General features: G+C 40.8%; 2 protein-coding genes and 1 non-coding gene across 6 annotated transcripts in view; all 3 read right to left on the bottom strand.

The window, feature by feature from the left end:
* Positions 1–23,244, bottom strand: part of USP34 (ubiquitin specific peptidase 34) — a 281,740-nt gene that overhangs the window by 210,984 nt on the left and 47,512 nt on the right. For all 4 annotated transcript variants that reach the window (XM_024242030.3, XM_054547514.2, XM_054547516.2 and 1 more), the window contains exon 3: positions 7,665–8,085. In XM_024242030.3, coding sequence (XP_024097798.2) covers positions 7,665–8,085 — 421 coding nt within the window. The remainder of the gene's footprint in view (positions 1–7,664; positions 8,086–23,244) is intronic.
* On the bottom strand, positions 19,438–19,897 carry LOC134759642 (large ribosomal subunit protein uL16-like). The gene has a single exon (XM_063713416.1). The coding sequence runs from the start codon at positions 19,769–19,771 to the stop codon at positions 19,532–19,534; it is 240 nt and encodes a 79-aa protein (XP_063569486.1). The 5' UTR covers positions 19,772–19,897; the 3' UTR covers positions 19,438–19,531.
* On the bottom strand, positions 19,893–20,027 carry LOC112132176 (small nucleolar RNA SNORA70). The gene has a single exon (XR_002913984.1). It is a non-coding gene; the product is annotated as a small nucleolar RNA SNORA70 (small nucleolar RNA).

The following is a 23,244-nucleotide window of genomic DNA, read 5'->3' as shown; positions in this document are numbered from 1 at the left end:
GAAGGGGGAAGGGGGGAAGGAGGGGGAAGGGGGAAGGGGGGAAGGAGGGGGAAGGGGGAAGGAGGGGGAAGGGGGGAAGGGGGGAAGGAGGGGGAAGGGGGGAAGGAGGGGGAAGGGGGGAAGGGGGGAAGGAGGGGGAAGGGGGGAAGGGGGGAAGGAGGGGGAAGGGGGGAAGGGGGGAAGGAGGGGGAAGGGGGGAAGGGGGGAAGGAGGGGGAAGGAGAGGGAAGTGGGGGAAAGGGGGAAGTGGGGAAAGAGGCGGAAGTGGGGGAAGGGGGGAAGGGGGGGAAGAGGCGGAAGTGGGGGAAGGAGGCAGAAGTGGGGGAAGGGGCGGAAGTGGGGGAAGGAGGCGGAAGTGGGGGAAGGGGCGGAAGTGGGGGAAGGGGCGGAAGTGGGGGAAGGGGCGGAAGTGGGGGAAGGGGCGGAAGTGGGGGAAGGGGCGGAAGTGGGTAAGGGGCGGAAGTGGGGGAAGGGGCGGAAGTGGGGGAAGGGGCGGAAGTGGGGGAAGGGGCGGAAGTGGGGGAAGGAGGCGGAAGTGGGGGAAGGAGGCGGAAGTGGGGGAAGGAGGCGGAAGTGGGGGAAGGAGGCGGAAGTGGGGGAAGGGGCGGAAGTGGGGGAAGGGGCGGAAGTGGGGGAAGGGGCAGAAGTGGGGAAGGAGGCGGAAGTGGGGGAAGGAGGCGGAAGTGGGGGAAGGAGGCGGAAGTGGGGGAAGGAGGCGGAAGTGGCGGAAGGAGGCGGAAGTGGGGGAAGGAGGCGGAAGTGGCGGAAGGAGGTGGAAGTGGGGGAAGGAGGCGGAAGTGGGGGAAGGAGGCGGAAGTGGGGGGAGGGAGAAAAGGGAAGAAGAAAGAGGGAGGAGAGAGAAAATAACCGCTTTTATGATCAGAAAGCTAGCTAGAAACTTTCATCTGAAAAAAGCTACCAAAGAAACCCATTCATCATTGCTATCACCTATTTTAGATATTTAAGTTACACTGCTGAAATAAAGTCTGAAAACCATTGATTGAAAGCAATCATACAGAACTCAGAACATTTCAAAATAAACAAAAAACGTCCTTAGAGAAATCAATTCTCAAAGTAAGTGTACTAAACCTCCTAAATCCACTCCTGGCTATGACAACTGGGGCCAGAGATGAAGCTTTATGTTAGTCTCAACGAACTTTTTCATGGTCTTCAAAAAGTCCAGAATTTAAGACCTCCTGTGGTATTGTTAAATACAGAATCATGGACCAGGTGAACCATGCTAGAATCTTAGAGCCAAGATTTCTAGTGCCTAACATGGACACAGTTAAAAAATCTCCTAACGGCCGATGCAGTGGCTCATGCCTGTCATCCCAACACTTTGGGAGGCCTAGGTGGGTGGATCACGAGGTCAGGAGTTCAAGACCAGCCTAACATGGTCTCTACTAAAACTACAAAAATTAGCTGGGTGTGGTGGCACACGCATGTAATCCCAGCTACTCAGGAGGCTGAAGCCTCCTGAGAATTGCTTGAATCCCGGGAGGCGAAGGTTGCAGTGAGCTGATATCATGCCACCATACTCCAGCCTGGGCAACAGGATCGAAACTCCGTCTCAAAAAAAAAAAAAAAAACAAAACCGAGTTCTATCCTGGTATGCAGTGTTACTCAGATTTGATTACCTCTATTTTGGTGATTCAGGGGAACTGTTTTGCCACTCTATTTCTAATTTGAATACATAAAGCTAGTATCCTAAAATGTTATAATCTCCTTTTTTAAGTAGTATATAAAAATTAACACAGATCTATAGGTTAAAAAAACACTAAGAATAACACTAGGAAGTCTCATTAAAAGACGAGTTAACGGTCCCGGGCGCAGTGGCTCACGCCTGTAATTCCAGCACTTTCGGAGGCTGAGGCAGACAGATCACAAGGCCAGGAGTTGGAGACCACCCTGGTCAACACAGTGAAACCCCGTCTCTACTAAAAACACAAAAAAATTAGCCAGACGTGGTGGCGGGTGCCTGTAATCCCAACTACTTGGGAGGCTAAGGCCGGTGAATAGCTTGAACCTTGGAGGCAGAGGTTGCAGTGAGCCGAGATCACGCCACTGCACTCCAGCCTCGGCAACAGTGTGAGACACTGTCTCCAAAAAAGTTCTTATTTTAGGTAATCGCTGAGAAAGGCCTTAATAAACTTTAAAATGATTTTTAAAGTCTTGCATTTTTTTTCCTCAAAAACCTCCCATTTACTACATGAGCTGATTCCATCCTATTTATAGCAGAGGAATTTGGTTATTTTAAAAGAGAAAACAGAGAGAAATAAATGAGTAACTATAGAGGAAAGGCAATTTTTTTATTTTTATTTTTTTGGAGATGGAGTCTCACTCTGTTGCCCAGGCTGGAGTGCAGTGGTGCCATCTCGGCTCACTACAAGCTCTGCCTCCCGGGTTCACGCCATTCTCCCGCCTCAGCCTCATGGAGAAAGTGCTGCTCCATGATCAAACCATGAAGAACTCAATGTCTCAAAATTTTTGCTTAAAAGGAACTCAGTGATGTTGGAATTAGTAGTGATAATTGTACAACGTTGGTATTATTCAAAAAAATACTGAATTGACTGGGCGTGGTGGCTCATCTTATAATCCCAGTACTTTGGGCGGCTCAGGCAGGAGGATTGCCCAAAGCCAGTTCAAAGCCAGCCCAGGCAACAGAGCAAGACCCTGCCTCCTCAAAAAAATTGAAAAACTAGCTAGGCATGGTGGCATGCACCTGTACTCCCAGCTACTTAGGACACTGAAGCTGAAGGGTTACTTGAGTCCAGGAGTTCAAGGCTACAGTAAATCATAATTGTGCCAGTGTACTCCTCCAGCCTGAGTGACAGAGGAAGACCGTGATTCAAAAATTAAAAAATAAGGCCAGGTGCAGTAGCTTACGCCTGTAATCCCAGCACTTTGGGAGGCCGAGACTGGCAGGTCACAAGATCAAGAGATCGAGACCATCCTGGCCAACATGGTGAAACCCTGTCTCTACTAAAAATACAAAAATTAGCTGGGCGTTGTGGGTGCGCACCTGTGGTACCAGCTACTTGGGAGGCTAAGGCAGGAGAATCACTTGAACCCAGGAGGCAGAAGTTGCAGTGAGCCGAGATCACGCCATTGCACTCTAGCCTGGTGACCGAGCAAGACTCTGTCTCAAAAAAAAAAATAAAATAAAAAATAAAACCTTCATGTATATATTTAATCTGTCTGATTATACCATACGTATATTTAACATAAATGCAGTGGTTTCTCTCCTTTCTACTTTTTTAAAGATAGGGTCCCACTCTGTCATGCACAGGCATGATCATAGCTCACTGCAGCCTTGAACTCCTGGCTCAAGTGATCCTTCTGCCTCAGCCTCCCAAGTAGCTGGGACTACAGGCATGTACCACTACGCCCAGTTAATTTTTTTTTCTTTTGTAAAGATGAGCTCTTGCTATGTTGCCCAGCCTAGACTTGAACTCCTGGCCTCAAGTGGTCCTCCTGCCTTGGCTTCCAAAAATGCTGGGATTACAGGTGTGAGCCACTGTACCTGGCCCCCCTTTTTTTTTTTTTTTTTTTTTTTTGAGACAGAGTCTCACTCTGTCACCTAGGCTAGAGTGCAGTGGCGCGATCTCAGTTCACTGCAAGCTCCGCCTCCCGGGTTCATGCCATTCTCCTGCCTCAGCCTCCAGAGTAGCTGGGACTACAGGCACCCGCCCCCACACCCCGCTAATTTTTTTTCTTTTTGGTATTTTTAGTAGAGACGGGGTTTCACCGTGTTAGCCAGGATGCTCTTGATCTCCTGACCTTGTGATCCACCTGCCTCGGCCTCCCAAAGTGCTGGGATTACAGGTATGAGCCACCGCGCCCAGCCCATTTTTATAATCTTTTTCCCTATACTTAGAAAAAAACTTACAACACTAGAGTAATTATCTCATTTCACAGAATTACACATAATTATTCAGGATAACGAATGCAACTAGCATGGCAAGGCACTGTGGCTCATGCCTGTAATCCCAGCACTTTGGAGGCCAAGGCAGGAGGATCAGCTGAGGTCACGAGTTCGAGACCAGCCTGGTCTCAATAAACCCCATAAACACAGATAAACTCCATCTCTTTAAAAAGTAATAATAAAATAAAAATAAACTTAGCCAGGCACTGTGGTGAATGCCTAGTGTCCAAGCTACTCAGGAGGCTGAGGTGGGGGGATCGTTTGAGCCCAGGAATTCAAGGTTATGGTGACCTATGATCACACCACCGCACTCCAGCCTGGGAGACAGAGCAAGACCCTGTCTCTTAAGGGGAAAAAAAAACTAGGCCGTTCCCCCTTTTGATCCTGAATAGTATTATTTATGTCCAATTACCGAACCTTTTAAAATATCAGCTTTGATGGGGACAATAGGAAAGACAAGAAGGACGGAAGACAGAAGGAGGGGCTCCAAGTTCCCATATTATTTAGAATACAGTAATTAGTTCAAAATGATTTAGAAGTAGTGCAGTAGAGTAAGACCCGGATTCTAGGACTCTTCTCAGCAATATGCCCAATCAAATCTTTTAACCTCTGTAGGCCAGTTGCTTCTTCTATAAAATAAAAGTGTTGAGTAGGTTTCTAAAGACACAGTTATCAAAATACTAACACATGAGTTTTGAATCTTATCCTTCTAAGAATTTTGGCTAAGTTGTGCCTCTTTAAAAAATATTAACTAAAAATCAAAATCAAAGGCTTAAGAAAGGATAGCACAGCAGTACAAAGAAAAGACTAGATGGACAATTTCCTCAAAGAAAAGTGGGATAAAAATCTCTAGTAAGCTGCATTACATTTTATAATAATTTGTTTGCTTTAAAATAATTGTGTGTATATACATACAAATTTATACATATATATAATTTTATAACATGTATGCTACCAAGTCTTTGATCTAAGACCATTTGAAACAGTTGACCCTTACTGCATTTAATTAAATGGCCATTGGGATAGAAACTAGAAATTTTAGAGCACTTGTAAAAGATCATTATTAAGATAATAAAAACCTCGGAAACAATTATTACGAAAAAAAATTAAAGAGGCACATATCTAATACATTAATAGACTTTGGTATAAGGAGTTAACTCCTTTATTATCTCTATGGGTATTTTCTGTTAGAATTTTCCTCGAAGACCTCACAAAACCACTGCTTTCAACCAAGTAGTAACATAAAATACTCAAGAAGAGTAATAACAAAGTACTTTAAAACAAAGTACAGGACTGTAACTATGCCTACATTTAGAGATTACTATTTTTGAAAATAGGAAAGAAAAAACACTGATGAGCAAGTTTGTTTTAAAAGCAGCACTCAGTATTACTTATAGTTCTATATCGTTAAGAAATTTTTAACTGGAAAAAATTTCTGTGAATTTCACATATCTAAGTCCCTAACGAAACTATTTTCAGCATCTTTCAATTACCAAGATATTAAAGCACTATGTAGATGGTGTTTATGTAGATTAAATATTTCAAATTTGCCTGATGGGAGACTCTTTTGTTGAAAAAAGATTACTTTTTCAGAATATTTAATATATTTTATATCATGTTAAGAGATAATATTTAAGTTTCTATACTGGAAGATCATAGGCTAAGATTTTTAGAAGACAGAGCACAATCTGCTTTTAAATACTCTTTCCCCCCCACCCAGAGCAGGAGTGAGTGAAAGTTTATCAAAAAGCTTGAGAGGCTGGGCGCAGTGGCTCACGCCTGTAATCCCAGCACTTTGGGAGGCAGAAGCGGGTGGATCGCGAGGCCAGGAGATCGAGACCATCCTGGGCTAACAGGGTGAAACCCCATCTCTACTAAAAAATACAAAGAAAAAAATTAGCTGGGCATGGTGGCAGGCACCTGTACTCCCAGCTACTCGGGAGGCTGAGGCAGGAGAATGATGTGAACCCAGGAGGCGGAGCTTGCAGTGAGCCGAGATCACGCCACTGCACTCCAGCCTGGGTGACAGAGCAAGACTCTACCTCCAAAAAAAAAAAAAAAAAAAAAAAAGCTTTAGAACAGTAAGGAAAAAAGGACAGAAAGTACAACTTGGAAGAGGGCCAAGTAGGTGACTTGTGTGCCTGATTTAAAATATTCTTACAAAGAATTCTAACAGGGAAAAATCTGCCCTCAAGCTATGTTTTCAAATAAGTCTCTATTCGACGTGAAAATATCCCAGTAAAGGACTATTATTTCCCAGATGAAGAAAGAGAGGTATAAAGGTTACAGAACAAATAAGCTAGAGAAAAGAGGCAGATTAAAAACAAACAAAAAAAAGTCATAGATTCTCTAAGGGCCATAGTTCTTCATATTCCAGGATGCACAGGAAACAGAATGTATCAGATATAAAATACATTCTCCTCCCCCGAGAAATGGAGTCTACTTCACTACCCCTTTGAATCTGGGCTGCCCTTGTGAACTGCTTCAAGTAACAGAAAGCAGCACAATAGAATATGGCAAAATTATACTGTGACGTTTCAAAGGCTGTACCATAAGAAGTCTTACAGCTTCTACTTTTGCCTTTCTGGAGCACTGCTAAGACTGCTATTTAAGGAAGCCAATCTACCCTAGTGGAAAATAAGCCATGTGGAGAAAATACAAGGAGCCCCAGATAACAGCCACTACCAACTGCCACACACACAAGTGAGACCCAGACCTTACCCATCCAGTTCTCAAAGTAAATTCACCTGCATAACTCAGCCCACACAAAACTAGCTAAGGAACTGCCTGTGAGAATCATGAGGAATAATAAACCACTGTTAAGTCATTAATATATTACCACATAATTGTCTCAATTCCCACTATGCCTAGAAAGAAATCATATTATCTGAGTAAGTCTAAGGTAGGTTACTACATACTCAGAAATGCTTGCAAAAACATCACTAATAGAGTCAAGCATCTTAACTTACAAAAGAAAATACTATTATTTAGCCAGGCGTGGTGTCTCACGTCTGTAATCCCAGCACTTTGGGAGGCCGAGGTGGGCAGATCACGAGGTCAGGAGATCGAGACCATCGTGGCTAACACGGTGAAACCCCGTCTCTACTAAAAAAAATTTTTTTTAAACTTAGCCAGGCGTGGTGGCAGGCACTTGTAGTCCCAGCTACTTGGGAGGCTGAGGCAGAAGAATAGCATGAACCCGGGAGGCGGAGCTTGCCAGTGAACCGAGATCACACCACTGCATTCCAGCCTGGGCAACAGAGAGAGACTCCATCTCAAAAAAAAAAAAAAAGAAAGAAAGAAAGAAAGAAAAGAAAATACTATTATTTGAAACTACTAATCACAGATAATTTGCTAAGCTTTTTTTCTTGATAAAAGCAAATTCTGATCTGTAGACTGTTTCTAAGAATGAAATTTAAAATTCCATGTGTTTCTTTTCCCTCAACTATTATTTATTGAGTCATAAAATAAGCATAGATCTATACCAGTAAAATGTTTAGATCACTACCAGTTTAATTTCTGAGTTCAATGTACATATCTTTCCTTGATAGGATGAACTATGCCGAGCAAATTTTCAGCACAAACTGCTAAAGAAATGCTCTGGAGAAACATTAAATAATTCTGGTGACAATAATGATTTTCCACCAGCAAAAAACTGTCTTCATATTTATCAGTAAGAAACAGACTGCCAAGTTAAGACTTGGTATTACTTAAAATTCACACCACCTATTTTTACATACCTCAATAGTAGGGTGAGTATTATGCTTGTAAGCAGTATATAAGGGAAACTGAATTTGAAAAATTTTTGCCACACATAGCAAGAGTTTTTCCTTCTCATCTGTACTCCATAAACTAAAAGGATCAGAACTCTTTGAAGATTCCTCCTCAGTCAGATTAGAAATTCTTGTAGAGTTTGATATTTTTTCTATTGATTTTTGTCTTTCTGTACTTCCTTCATTACACTCTCTATCTATATTCAGTGGTTCTTCTGCTTGATTACTCTCATCTTGCCACGTGGAATCTATGTTAATGGTAGTACAATGTTTACAAAGCTGGTCCCGGAGCACTTGAACTTGGGCAATCACTAAGTTAATAAGTGCACACACTACTTGATTAAAAATCTCCAAATGCTTATATTCCTTGAAGCAGCATAGACATTGCCTATAAGAGAAAAAAAATTGAATAAATTAGTAATAGAGCAGCAGCTGTATTTTTTAATAATATAAAAAAACAAGTAAGCAAATACTAAGTTATTTCTAGACTTGTTTTTATTTTTTCCTTCCTGCTGGGGTACACCTTAATAACATAAAGATAGCATCGCAACAACAACTGATATTTTAGTTAGTGTAAAGTCATCATGTTAGGTTTACAGCTATTATCTTCAGTTTTACATATGGATTTGTCTGTCCTTCTACACAGGGAACTATTTAAAAACAAGAATTGTGACATTTTGTTTCTCCAGTGTCAAGTACTCAATACATGTTTAGCAAGTTATTAGGAAACTTATAAGAAAATATCTTATTAGTAAAGCTAGCTGGTTATTTAATATGAGGAATTTTGTAGTCAACTAATAAAACAGCCACATTTTTAAAATAATGTCCTTGAAAGCTACTTGGGAGGGGTGCTCTGATGCTATCTGGCAAATCAAAAGTGTTTAGGAAACACACACACACACACACACACTCTCTCTCTCTCTCTCTCTCTCCCCCAAGCTCCTGTAAAATATATTAAAAAAAAAAAAAAAGATTGGCCGGGCGCAGTGGCTCATGCCTGTAATCCCAGCACTTTGGGAGGCCGAGGCAGGTGGATCATTTGAGGTTGGGAGTTCGAAACCAGCCTGACCAACATGGTGAAACCCTGTCTCTACTAAAAATACAAAAAAAAAAAAAAAAAATAGCCAGGTATGGTGGTGGGCACCTGTAATCCTGGCTACTTGGGAGGCTGAGGTAGGAGAATCACTTGAACCTGGGAGGCAGAGGCTGTAGTGAGCTGAGATTACACCACTGCACTCCAGCCTGGGCAACAAGACCAAAGCGCAGTCTCAAAAAAAAAGTATTACAAACAAATCCAGTTCTCCTTAGACATGTTCAGTTAGTAACAAAATGCCTGGCATATGTAGATAATTAAAAGGATCAGGTGCAGTGGCTCACACCTGTAATCCCAACACTTTGGGAGACCAAGGTGGCAGGATCGCTTAAGTCCAGGAGCTCAAGACAAGCCAGGGCAACATAATGACGCCCATCTCTACAAAAAAATAAAAATAAAAGAATTAGCTAGGCATCGTGGCTTGTGCCTGTAGTCCCAGCTATTCGAGAGGCTTGAGCCCAGGAGGCTGAGACAGCAGTGAACCCTGATCATGCCTGAGTGACAGAGCGAAACCATGTCTCAAAAAAAGGCAGGGAACGGTCTGGTGAATCAATAGGCAATTAATACATACACAAGTACCTGGTTCTAATAATACTTGTATCCAATGACAGATGACAGCTAAGCAACTATAATTTATAATCTGCACCTAGTAATAGCATCAGATCAAAACATCTATATTGTAGTCTGAATAGATCACCAACGCCCTGTATGATAATATGGAAATAATTTTATTTCTCCAAGTGTGAATTTGAAGTACAGCCACAAATTACTTGATATTCTTCTGTGTACATGGAACTCACTTCTAGTGAATAGAAAGTGTTGGAAGTGACAATGTGTGACATCTGAGACTAGGCCATAAAAGACATTGTCACTTCTGCCTTGCTCTTTTTTGGATCACTTACCCTAGATGAAGCCACCTATCACTGAAAAACACTCAAGCAGCCTAAAGAGGAGTCCATATGAGAAAGTACCAAGACCTCTCATTAACAACCAGCACTGAGGCCGCGTGCGGTGGCTCACGCCTATAATCCCAGCACTTCGGAAGGCCGAGGTGGGTGGATCACCTGAAGTCAGGAGTTCGAGATCAGCCTGGTCAACATGATGAAACCCCATCTCTACTAAAAATACAAAAATTAGCCAGGCGTAGTGGTGGGCACCTGTAATCCCAGATACTTGGGATGCTGAGGCAGGAGAATCACTTGAACCGGGGAAACAGAGATTGCAGTGAGCCAAGATTGTGCCACTGCACTGCCGCCTGGGTGACAAAGCAAGATTCTGTCACACAAAAAAAATAAGTAAATAAAATAAACAACCAGCACTAACTTGATCACTATCTAAAGCAAACCAACTTGGAAGTATATCCTCCAGCCCCACATGAGCTTTTACATGGCTATCACCTGGCCAACACCTTGACTAAAACATTGTAAGAAACCAGACCCAGAACCAAACAGCTAAAGGACTCCCAAATTCCTGTCCCATTGAAACTTTGAGGATAATAAATGTTTACTGCTGTTTTAAGATACAGTACTACTTTTGGAGTATTTTTGTCACACAGAAATATATAATTATAAATATATATAAATAATGCATCACATCTTTTTTATCTGTGGCAAAATGAAAGGGTTTTAACTTTTACCTCTAAGGCCCCCTCCAGCTTTATAATTCTGTAGTATCACAACTCCCACAAGAAGAAAAATAAACACATTTCTCCTACAATTCTTCTGATTAACAGCTTCTTCCTTTGATGTTTAGGAAAAATCAGGTTTAAAGTAAGAGGTCAGGCTGAGTGTGGTGGCTCACGCCTGTAATCACAGCACTTTGGGAGGCTGAGGCAAGCAGATCACTTAAGGTCAGGGGTTTGAGACCAGCCTGGCCAACATGGTGAAACCTCATCTCTACTAAAAATAAAAAATTAGACGGGCTTGGTGGTCTACCTGTAATCCCAGATACTGAGGAGGCTGAGGCACGAGAGTCACTTGAACTTGGGAGGCGGAGGTTGCAGTGAGCCGAGATCACGCCCCTGCACTCCAGCCTGGGTGACAGAGTGAGACACTCCCTCTCAAAAAACAAACAAAAACAAAGTGAGGTCATAAACTTGAGTGTTGGGGGGGTGCGCTGTCTCAGCCTGTAATCCCAGCACTTTGGGAGGCCGAAGTGGGCAGATGACTAGAGGCCAGGAGTTCAAGACCAGCCTGGCCAATATAGCAAAACCTCATCTCTACTAAAAATACAAAAATTAGCTGGGCATGGTGGCACACATCTGTAATACCACCTACTCAGGAGGATGAGGCACAAGAATTACTTGAACCCGGGAGGCGGAAGTTGCATTGAGCCAAGATTGCATCACTGCACTCTAGCCAAAAAACATAAAAAAGTTAGAAAAATCAGGTTCAAAGTAAGAGGTCAGGCCAGGTGTGGTGGCTCACACCTGTAATCCCAGCACTTTGGGAGGCTGAGGCAGGCAGATCATTTACTAAAAATGGAATCCGAAATCCCAGAAAATGATCTTGAAGTCAAATTTGGATGAAGAAAGCCAAAGATTAAGCCAAATTTACTTTTAAAATAAGTGTTAGGGCCAGACACGGTGGCTCATGTCTGTAACCCCAGCACTTTGGGAGGCCAAGGCAGGTGGATCACTTGAGGTCAGGAGTTTGAGACCAGCCTGGCCAACATCGTGAAACCCCATCTCTACTAAAAATACAAAAATTAGCCAGCCATGGTGGCGGGTGCCTGTAATTCCAGCTACTCAGGAGGCAGAAACAGGAGAATTGCTTGAACCCAGGAAGCAGAGGTTGCAGGGAGCCATGACTGCGCCACTGCACTCCAGCCTGGGCGACAGAGCAAGACTCCACCTCAAAAAGTAAATGAATGAATGAATGAATGAATAAAATAAGTGTTAGAAAATGAGCATTAAACTGCTTGGTAATGGACCTAAGAAACTGATGATCTTCAAAGACAACAATTATGTGAACAAAGTAACAGAAGAAACTGGGTCTGGGTCCTTCCAAACCCAAAATACGCAAGTTCAAAAAGAGCTGTGAGTCTAATGGGGGAACACACACGAACACAAATATATGTATTTTTCAAATAATTGTATATTACATAAATAATACTTTTTATTCTATTACATTCAATTCTGAGAAGTCTAGGTATATGAATTCTCAATACAGCATTTGCCTCTGTATATCAATGGTTCCCAACTTTTTTGGCACCAGTGACCTGTTTTGTGGAAGACAATTTCTCCAAGGACCCAGAGGACTTTGGGATGACTCAAACACATTACATTTATTGTGCACGTTATAGTATCACACTGTAATATATAATGAAATAATTATACAACTCACCATAATGTAGAATTAGTGGGAGCCCTGAGCTTGTTTTCCTACAACTAGACGGTACCATCTGGGGGTGATACGAGACAGCAATAGATCATCAAGCATTATATTCTCATGAGAAGTGTGCAACCTAGATCCCTCACATGCACAGTTCATAACAGGATTCATGATCCTGTGAGAATCTGATGCTGCCACTGATCTGACAGGAGGTGGAGTTCAGGTGGTAATGTGAGCAATGGGGAATGGCTGTAAATACAGATGAAGCTTCACTCCCTTATCTGCCCTTCAGCTCCTGCTGTGTGGCCTGGTTCCTAATTGGGTACCAGTCTGTGGCCCAGGGGCTGGGGACCCTTGCTGTACATTGCATCCACAATGCAAGGCGGAAAAGGTGTTTTAAATAAAAATATCACTTTCAGTCAAAACCAGCTTGAATTTTTTTTAGCTACAAGCTTCACCAAAACCAGCTTGATTTTACACATAAACTTACTTGTTCTCTATTCCAAATCCTACTGCAAATATACTAAAGAACACTCTAGAAAAACAGAAATAATGAAACAGAAGATGACAGCTATCAACACATTTTGAGTGACAGAAAAGGGAAAAATAGTAAGTAATTCAGAGTGAAAGAAATAAACTTCCAACTAGCTATGAAACGGATTTACAAAGAAAAAGAAAAATCAACCCCACAGAACACTGAAAAGGCTCAGGACTTAAGAACATAAGATATCTCTAAAGGCAGGGATGAAACCTGAGGCAGAAAATAAGACGACTAAAAACGAAAGTTACAATTAAAACCTGCAGGTTCCCATCCTAAAAAAAACAAAATATTATTCCTACATCACCCATGAAAACAAGTTTTTTCTATACATAATGAACAAGATAAACTCAGGAACACCAGATACCAAAGAAGGCAAGTGTGATATGTAGAAAGCTGAAATTGGATCCCTTCCTTACACCTTATACAAAAATCAATTCAAGATGGATTAAAGACTTAAATGTTAGACCTAAAACCATAAAAACCCTAGAAGAAAACCTAGGCATTACCATTCAGGACATAGGCATGGGCAAGGACTTCATGTCTAAAACACCAAAAGCAATGGCAACAAAAGCCAAAATTGACAAATGGGATCTAATTAAACTCAAGAGCTTCTGCACAGCAAAAGAAACTACCATCAGAGTGAACAGGCAACCTACAAAATGGGAGAAAATTTTTGCAACCTACTCATCTGACAAAGGGCTAATATCCAGAATCTACAATGAACTCCAACAAATTTACAAGAAAAAAACAAACAACCCCATCAAAAAGTGGGCGAAAGACATGAACAGACACTTCTCAAAAGAAGACATTTATGCAGCCAAAAAACACATGAAAAAATGCTCACCATCACTGGCCATCAAAGAAATGCAAATCAAAACCACAATAAGATACCATCTCACACCAGTTAGAATGGCAATCATTAAAAAGTCAGGAAACAACAGGTGCTGGAGAGGATGTGGAGAAATAGGAACACTTTTACACTGTTGGTGGGACTGTAAACTAGTTCAACCCTTGTGGAAGTCAGTGTGGCGATTCCTCAGGGATCTAGAACTAGAAATTCCATTCGACCCAGCCATCCCATTACTGGGTATATACCCAAAGGACTATAAATCATGCTGCTATAAAGACACATGCACACGTATGTTTATTGCGGCATTATTCACAATAGCAAAGACTTGGAACCAACCCAAATGTCCAACAATGATAGACTGGATTAAGAAAATGTGGCACATATACACCATGGAATACTATGCAGCCATAAAAAATGATGAGTTCACGTCCTTTGTAGGGACATGGATGAAATTGGAAATCATCATTCTCAGTAAACTATCACAAGAACAAAAAACCAAACACCGCATATTCTCACTCATAGGTGGGAATTGAACAATGAGAACACATGGACACAGGAAGGGGAACATCACACTCTGGGGACTGTTGTGGGGTGGGGGGAGGGGGGAGGGATAGCATTGGGAGATATACCTAATGCAAGATGACGAGTTGGTGGGTGCAGCGCACCAGCATGGCACATGTATACATATGTAACTTACCTGCACATTGGGCACATGTACCATAAAACCTAAAGTATAATAATAATAATAATAATAATAAAAGAAAAAAAAAAAGAAAATGAAAGCAACTCATGCCTGTAATCCCAGCACTTTGGGAGGCAGAGGCAGGAGGATCGCTTAAGCCCAGGAGTTCAAGACCGGTCTAGGCAACATAGTGAGACCTCGTCTCAAAAAAAAAGTTAGGCAGGCAGGGTGCCATACGCCCGTAATCCCAGCTACACAGGAGGCAGAGATAAGAGGATTACTTGACTCTAGGAGGTCAAGGTTGCAGTGAGCTAGACTATGCCACTGTACTCCAGCCCAGGTGACAGATCGAGACCCTGTCTCAAAAAAAACAAACAAACAAACAAAAAAAAAAACAAAAAAAAACCTGAAAGCAAGATAAGTGAAATACACGACTTAAATGGTAAACCTCCTCAAGTACCCTTCCTATCTGGTAACCCAACCACCAGACTAACATATCTCAAAGCCAAAGATTGAAATATACTTCTTTTAAATGTCTTTTTATAGCTCTTACCAAGTTTATTTCTTTCACTCCGAGTTACTATTTGTCCCTTTTCTGTCATCCAAACTATGCTGATAGCTGTCATCTTTTGTCCCATGACTTCTGTCCTTCTAGAGTGTTCTTAGTGTATTTGTGGTGGGGTTTGAAATAAAAAAAGCCCGTTTAGCCCCAACAAGAAAGCCTACTCACCATTTAACCATCATACGGTAGTGGCCAACATCTGAGATGCCCTGACCACAGAGGCCTTCAAATTCACTTTTTAGTACCCCTCTCATTACCATGAAAGGATAACAATAATAAGATATGCGAGAAAAATTTTATCTGCCTTTGGATCACTGAAGGCAGATAAAAACAAACAGTAAGGGCGGGTGTGGTGGCTCATGCCTATAATCGCAGCACTTTGGGAGGCTGAGGCGGGTGGATCACCTGAGGTCAGAAATTTGAGATCAGCCTGACCAACATGGAGAAACCCCGTCTCTACTAAAAATACAAAATCAGCTGGGCCTGGTGGCACATGCCTATAATCCCAGATACTCGGGAGGCTGAGGCAGGAGAACCACTTGAACCCAGGAGGCAGAGGCTGCAGTGAGCCAAGATCATGCCATTGCACTCCAGCCTGGGCAACAAGAGCGAAACTCCATCTCAAAAAGAAAAAAAAAAAGAAAGAAAAGAAAGAAACAGAAAGAAAAAAAAGAAAAGAAAACTAGAGGAAATAGATAAAATACAAAAAGGAAAAAAAGATTTTAGCTGTAATTTATATCCTGAGAGATATAAAATATTAGGTTACTGAAATAAGAATGAAATGTTATGAAAATATAAATTCAGATTACAAAATGGCATTTTTTGGTCAGGGAGCCAAAATAGCAATAACAAAATTCAGAGCACTGTAATGTATACAAATACATATCACATATCTTTTGTATATATATCATTTACAGTTTAACAACCAATTAAAATTATAGCAATTTGTAAAATTCAACAAAAGGTCCACAAAAGGGAAAAATGAAATCTCCCACAAAATAGAAAAAAAAGTTAATAATGGAGAGAAAAGGCCTGGTGCAGTGGCTCACACCTGTAATCCCAGCACTTCAGGAGGCTAAGGTGGGATGACTGCTTGAACCCAGGAGTTCAAGACCGACCTGGGCAACATCGTGAGACCTCCTCTCTACAATAAAAAAATATATTAGCTGAGCATACTGGCACATGCCTGTGGTCCCAGCCACTTGGCAGCCAGAGGTAGGAGAATCACTTGAGCCCAGGAAGTCGAGGCCGCAGTGAGCCATCATCACGCCACTGCACTCCAACCTTAGCAACACAGCAATCCCATCTCAAAAAAAAAAAAAAAGAGAAGAGAATATGAAAAGGAAGTAATCAAGAAGGGTACAATATCTGACTAACAGTTCCAGAAAATGAGAGCAATAAATATGGGGGTAAGGAAATTATGAAATAAAATTTTCACAACCAAAAGGCCCACCAAAACATACAGAAAATTTCTGAAGCTGAGGAGGGATAAAGATTCTAAAAGCTTTCAGGGAGAGTGATTAAGAGTATCAAAGAGGCCGGGCGCAGTGGCTCATGCCTATAATCCCAGCACTTTGGGAGGCTGAGGCGGGAAAATCAGGAGGTCAGGAGATCGAGAACATCCTGGCCAACACGATGAAACCCCGACTCTACTAAAAATACAAAAATTAGCTGGGCGTGGTGATGTGTGCCTGTAGCTCCAGATACTCAGGAGGCTGAGGCAGGAGAATTGCCTGAACCTGGAAGGCGGAGGTTGCAGTGAGCCAAGATCGCGCCATTGCACTCCATCCTGGCAATACAGTGAGACTCAGTCTCAAAAAAATTTTAAAAAAAATAAAAAATAAGAAAACAAAAGAGGCCGAGTGAGTGGCTCATGCCTGTAATCCTAGCACTTTGGGAGGCCAAGGCGGGCGGATTGCCTGAGCTCAGGAGTTCGAGACCAGCCTGGGCAACACGGGGAAACCCCGTCTCTACTAAAATACAAAAGAAATTAGCTGGGTGTGGCAGCGTGCACCTGTAGTCCCAGCTACTCGGGAGGTTGAGGCAGGAGAATTGCTTGGACCCAGCAGGCAGAGGATGCCGAGATCACGCCACTGCACTCCAGCCTGGGCTACAGAGCGAGACTCCATCTCTACAAAATAAATAAATAATTTTAAAAAAAAAGAGTATGAAGGAAAAGCACTAAAAATACAAAGGGCTACTGCTTCTCCAAAGCAATATTGGAACCTAGAATACAATTGATCAATACTTCAGAAATTCTGCAAGCAATTTTCCAATTCTGTATCCAGTAAGACCTATCAATAAGTACAAGGGTAGGATAGACATTTCAGGCCTGGAAGGTCTAATATACATTTATCTCCCCATGTATCCTCTCTCAGAAAAGATGTCCTCTACAACAAGGAAGTGAGCTAAAAAGATGACAAAATGGAATCCAGGAAACTTGGAGATCCGAGAAAGGAGATGTTACCAGTGGAGGATGCCCAGGTTCTTGGCGCTTTGAACAAAGAATAGGACAAAAGCACAAACAAAGGGAGGAAAGAATAAAACAACAAAAGCAGAGATTTATTGAAAATGAAAGTATACTCCACAGGGTGGGAACAGTCAGAGCAAGGGAGTCAAGGACCCAGTTACAGAATTTTCTGGGGTGTAAATACCCTCTAGAGGTTTCCTATTGGTTACTTGGTATACACCCTACCTGAATGAAGTAGTGGCCCATGATCAGTCTGAAGTTACAAAGTTACACCCTATGCAAACATCTGATTGGTTATGGAAAGTGGGACCAGTCAGAGGCTGAAGTTACAAAGTTATACTCCTATGCAGATGAAGACTTGGCCTGCCACCAGTGTGATTAGTTGCAGGAGGGGACCAATCAGAGGTAATTTCAATTTTTCACCTGCCACACAAAAAAGTGTGGGGAGGTTGCAAAGGGGGTAGCCTCTGGTCCTTTTGTTACTCAGGGCGTGAAATCTTAGGGTTTTCCTTTTGATTTAATTCTAGGAAGTCAGCATGAATTGGCCTTAGGTTCCCTGCCTCCAGACCCTAAGGTTCTCCTGCCTCAGAGACAAGCAAAATGAATTATAAGGATGAGATCTGAAGAGAAGGTAGTAACTCTAGAAAGTAATCAATACTCTAGGGTTATGACCAGGGGTGGGCGGATAATAGATCACCTCATGATGCATAGTTTATGAGCGTTTGAGAAGAATTAAGTGATCCACACATAAAAAATTAACTGAATGAAAAAAGACAGTACACCAAGAAAGAGAAAACATGCAAGATATAAAAATGAACTAGGGAACTTTTTTGGCTCATTGCTGAGCAACATTTTTAGTTTTAGAACTACCCTAAGAATTGATATAACTATACTGACAGAACTGGGGAGGGTAAAAGAATGATATCCTTATATATCATAAATGGAAGTTCATAGGTTACACCTAAAATTGATAGATGAAGCAACAGCAATATAAGAAGAGTATTTCAGAATACTGTATAGAGGTTAATATCAAAACCAATATCTGAAAAAGTTGAAAACAGAAAGGAGGGTGAGGAGACAGGGGACACAGGGACTTTTTTTATTATAGGCATTTCCCTGCCAATTAATTTTTTTAAACTCTGTATTACTTATGTTGGTACACCAATATCATACATATCCTCCCACCATCTGAGCTTCTCTTATTTTCTTCTCAGTTTTACCCTGTTATTTCAGCCTGATAAAATTATCTAAGTAGAATTATATGCTGCCACCTAAATAAAATGCACTTATGTTTTTAAAATGCAATGATAAAAATTTCTAAATGCCTCATATAAAGTATGTAGCTTTAATTTTAAAAGTAATACTAAGTAAACATTCATGATGAATCTACATGTCAAAATAAAAATCTTTCCAGGTCAGGTTTTAGAATTCTATCTAGCAACAAATATTCCAATGGGTCTAATATCATTTCCCTAGCCCAGTTCTGCTGAAAGCATGAAAGGACTATTACTCCACAGTATTCAACCTCACCAAAAATTGTTTTATGTATGAGCTAATTTATGAAAAGCACTACTTTAAACAGTGGTCAATATCAACAGTCCATTGGTCCAACAAATTTCTTGATGCCAAAATAAAAGGCAGAGCCTTAAAGAGTGAACCACATACATTTAACCTATTTAAAAGCAACGGCTTCTAAAACTATTCTAAAAAATCAAATTTATTAAAACAATGAAAAAATAAAAGTAAAAGCTTCAAACATTAAGCACAAATGACAAATATAAAAGATACTACTTTTAGCCTGGAAACCTGACAGAGAACCTCACCCTGGCTGGCATCCAGAGTTCTTATACAGAAGAAATTCCTGAAATAAAGTTAAAAAGTTGATAGGGAGGAGACAGCAAAGAGCTTTAAACACCTGCTAAGGAATGTGGAATTTCCAAGATATAAACCTAACTCAGTTTTGTAATAAGCTTAAAACAAGCAAAGAAAAAGAAAAAAAATCAACACTTAACATGAAGAATTATGCTCTGTGGTATCAGCGCTTTTGTCATACATGATATTCCTTTGCAGATCCGTATATGCCCTTTCCCTAATTTAGTCTTGAATTTATTCTCCTATTCCTTTCTCTTCCCATTTTCTGAGTTAGTTTTCCTGCTATTCTACTCCCAATCATTAAATTAATAAAATGATGATAATCTGGTAAACAAACATGTGTTATTAACCTCCCTAATCTTTTTTTTTGGGGGAGGAGGGACAGGAAGTAGAATGTATTGGTATTAAGAGGGGGCAGCACAGTCGAAGCCCTCATGAGTTCAGGGCCAGCCACTTGTCCAGAGGGCCATGAATGGCAAGGTACTTGACCCCACAGCCATCTGGGGTGAGCCGCTTCTCAGCCACCATGTCTTCAAATTCATTGGCATTGAACTTGGTGAATCCCCACTTCTTCGAGATGTGGATCTTCTGGCAGCCGGGGAACTTGAACTTGGCCCTGCGCAGGGCCTCAATCACATGCTCCTTGTTCCGCAGCTTGGTATGGATGGACATAACTTGGCCAACGTGAACCCTGGCCACAGTGCCCTGGGGCTTTCCAAAGGCACCTCACATGCCTGTTTGGAGCCTACATTGGGGTAGTGCAAGGTCAGAAACATGAACATACATCTGAAAGGCCTGTCTCCAAGGTCCCTTAGAGCAACCTATACAACAAACAGGCTGCATACACTACCAAGGAAGCTGCTGTTTATAGCCATTGCACACTGGACCCCCACAAGGAAAAGAACTCAGTCGGCTTAATTGGCTACAGGACCTCCGTAATCTTATAGCCAAAGTTGTGACAGCTATATGACTGTTAAACAGCACTTAAAAATCATGACACAGATAATACTTGATCACACAGAGACTTACCATAGTTAACTGTACCTGAAAAATCAGACCATAAAGTATACATATAATTTTTGTAAAATTTAAAACTGTACTGTTCGCAGTCTCACACCATGGACATACACAAAAAGTTGTAAGCTGTTGCTCTGAATGGTAGCATGTTTTTGTTTTTAACTTCGATTCTCTGTAGTTTCTCAGTTTTTTTTTTCCCCCTACAATCACTGTATCATTTAAATAAGAAAAAATATATATATAAAATACTAAAATCTTTTTTTTTGTTTTTTTTGTTTTTTTGAGACAAAGTCTTGCTCTTTCTCCCAGGCTGGAGTACAGTGGCTTGATCTCAGCTCACTGCAACCTCTGCCTCCCGGGTTCAAATGATTCTCCCTCCTCAGGCTCCCGAGTAGCTGGGGTTACACGTGAGCACCCCATGCCTGGCTAATTTTTGTATTTTTAGTAGAGACAGGGTTTCACCGTGTTGACCAGGCTGGTCTCAAACTCCTGAACTCAAGTGATCCACCTCCCTGGGCCTCCCAAAGTGCTGGGATTACAGGCATGAGCCATTACCCTGGGCCTAAAATCTTTATAATGCTTATAAATATTAAATTCTTGTTAACATACTTTTTTTTTTTTTTAAGATGGAGTCTCACTCTATTCCAGGCTGGAATGCAGTGGCACAAATCTCAGCTCACTGCAACCTCCGCCTCCCAGGTTCAAACAATTCTGATGCCTCAGCCTCCCGAGTAGCTGGGATTACTGGTACATACCACCACGCCTGGCTAATTTTTGTATTTTTAGTAGAGATGGGATTTCACCATGTTGGTCAGGCTGGTCTCGAACTCCTGACCTCAGGTGATCCACCCACGCTGGCCTCTCAAAGTGCTGGGATTATATGCATGAGCAACCACGCCTGGCCTACCATACTATTTTTGAAGTAAACATTCTCCATTACCTACACTGTAGATAATACACTACAAAAACAATTTATGACCACTAATAATCTTATGAAAGCTTTTTTTCTCCAGGAAGCTTATAAATAACATGTTGTATGAAATATCATGAGTTTATCAGCACGCTAAGGTTCACTTATGGACTCACTTGGTCCACGGGCCCCAAGTTAAGAATGTGTTTTGCAGATTATCCATGCTTTATTAGTACCTGTTTATCCCCTAATTAGAACGACAATCTTAATCTAGGCAACAATATTTTCTGAAGCTCAAGAAAATAATTTAGGGGAGGAAGAGAGGGAGATGAAAATAGAGAAATTTTCACTACAAAGCACTGTGATCTAACTATTTTTACCTGTTCTCCCTTCTATCAGCACAATTAAGAGTATAACATTCCACTTTTATTACTACAAGCTAACAACTGTTCATACTTATTGACAGGTGAACAAAATTACAAATTATTCAATGTTCTCCAGCTTAGCTTTCATACTTTAGCTTACATCTTTTAATTTATATTTCATTTTCCAAAACAAATTTTAACAATTTTAATTAAAATACGTGTTTATTAAGTCCTTTTAACAAATACAGTGCTAAGCACTTTGTTTCCTTACAATCTCATTAAGACAGTAGTAGCTTTATTATTATTCTATTTCCACCAATGAGGAAGTGAGAGTTTATAGAAGTTAACTAATTTGTCACAATCACTCGTTCACAGGTGATGAAGCATGACTAGAATCCATGTCTATCTAGATCCAAGGCCACTTTTTTTTTTTTTTTTTTTTTTAATAGAGATGGGGTCTTACCCTGTAGCCCAGGCTGGTCCCGCCCTGTAGCCCAGGCTGGTCTCGAACTCCTAGGCTCAAGTGATCCTCCGCCTCAGCCTCTCAAAAGTGAGAGGCATGAGCCACCACACCCGGCCAGGCCACACTCTTCTTAACCACTACATTGTAGGGCAACATGAGATAAACCACAGGCTCTCGGTGGTTTGGAGGCAAACACTTTGATATTCTGATGAGACCTAAGAATTACTGCCTAAAACTGCACATATGAAAATCTCCTTTATAATTTCATTCCCATCCACAGACTCTTGGTTAAAAATTCATAATACAGGGATTAAAAATAGGCTAGAATACAAGTATATTAGGAATGGGAAAATTTAACTCCCATCCCATCTCTACCAATAACTAGTGATGAGATTTTAGGAAAATCATTTTGTTTCTCTGGATTTCATTTTATTCAGTGGCAAACTTATAGATCCTGAAATCAGAAGTGTAGATTTTTTTCCTAGTATAACATGTTGCTACCTAGCTGCAGTTACAATAATTAAAACTCAAGATTATGACTCAGACGCAACATTTCTCAGCAAACCACTGTGGACTATTAAAGTTCATCTTCAATCATAAACATATTAGTATTATGCAATATTCATCTAGTCCATCCATAATGCAACAGCAACCACTCCTAAACTTACTGAAATTCAGTGAGACTCAGAAATGTCAATAATGATGGTACAGAATGTTTACATAAATAAAATCTACAAAGTCTTTTGCAACAAGTATATCTGCCAACTCTACTGAGAGAAGAAAAAAGGATATTACCACAGAGCAAATGTTATTTGAAGTTAAACTACTAGCTAAACTCTATATTCAGCTAGACTGTATACCTCAGAACATTCATTTATGTATCACTGCATTTAACATGTTCATTGGCTACTGCACACAATGCTTCAAACATTCTTACCCATAAAATTTTTTAGAAGGACTATGTTTGAGTAATTTTTATTTTCACTGGTTTATTCAAGGGAAAAAAATTCTTAGCAAAGACTAGTTAAAATCACATTGAGGAACAGGAATCTTTTTTATAAACTTTGATTATATTAACATTTGTTTTCCTAAAATTTTATTTCCTATAGTCTCAATATATGTATTATTTAGAAATTGGTCTAATACACGTAATTATAGAAACAGAACAGATATTAAGTGGCTTAAAAGTATCCCCTACCACAATGACTTTTCTTTTTAAAGGATTAAGATTGTTACAAGCCTTTAGCTATACCATAAAAATTATTTAATCTCTCAAAATAGTTACTTTTCAGAATTTCTGCGATTCTCATATCCCTAAATAAGGAGGGGTCAAAGAAAGAAACTGATATTTATGCCCATGTTTTAAAAACAGAATCATGATCGACCTCAT

This window comes from Pongo abelii, chromosome 12 (assembly GCF_028885655.2).
Source record: "Pongo abelii isolate AG06213 chromosome 12, NHGRI_mPonAbe1-v2.0_pri, whole genome shotgun sequence".
Taxonomy (NCBI): domain Eukaryota; kingdom Metazoa; phylum Chordata; class Mammalia; order Primates; family Hominidae; genus Pongo; species Pongo abelii.
This window is presented reverse-complemented; position numbering and strand designations above follow the sequence as displayed.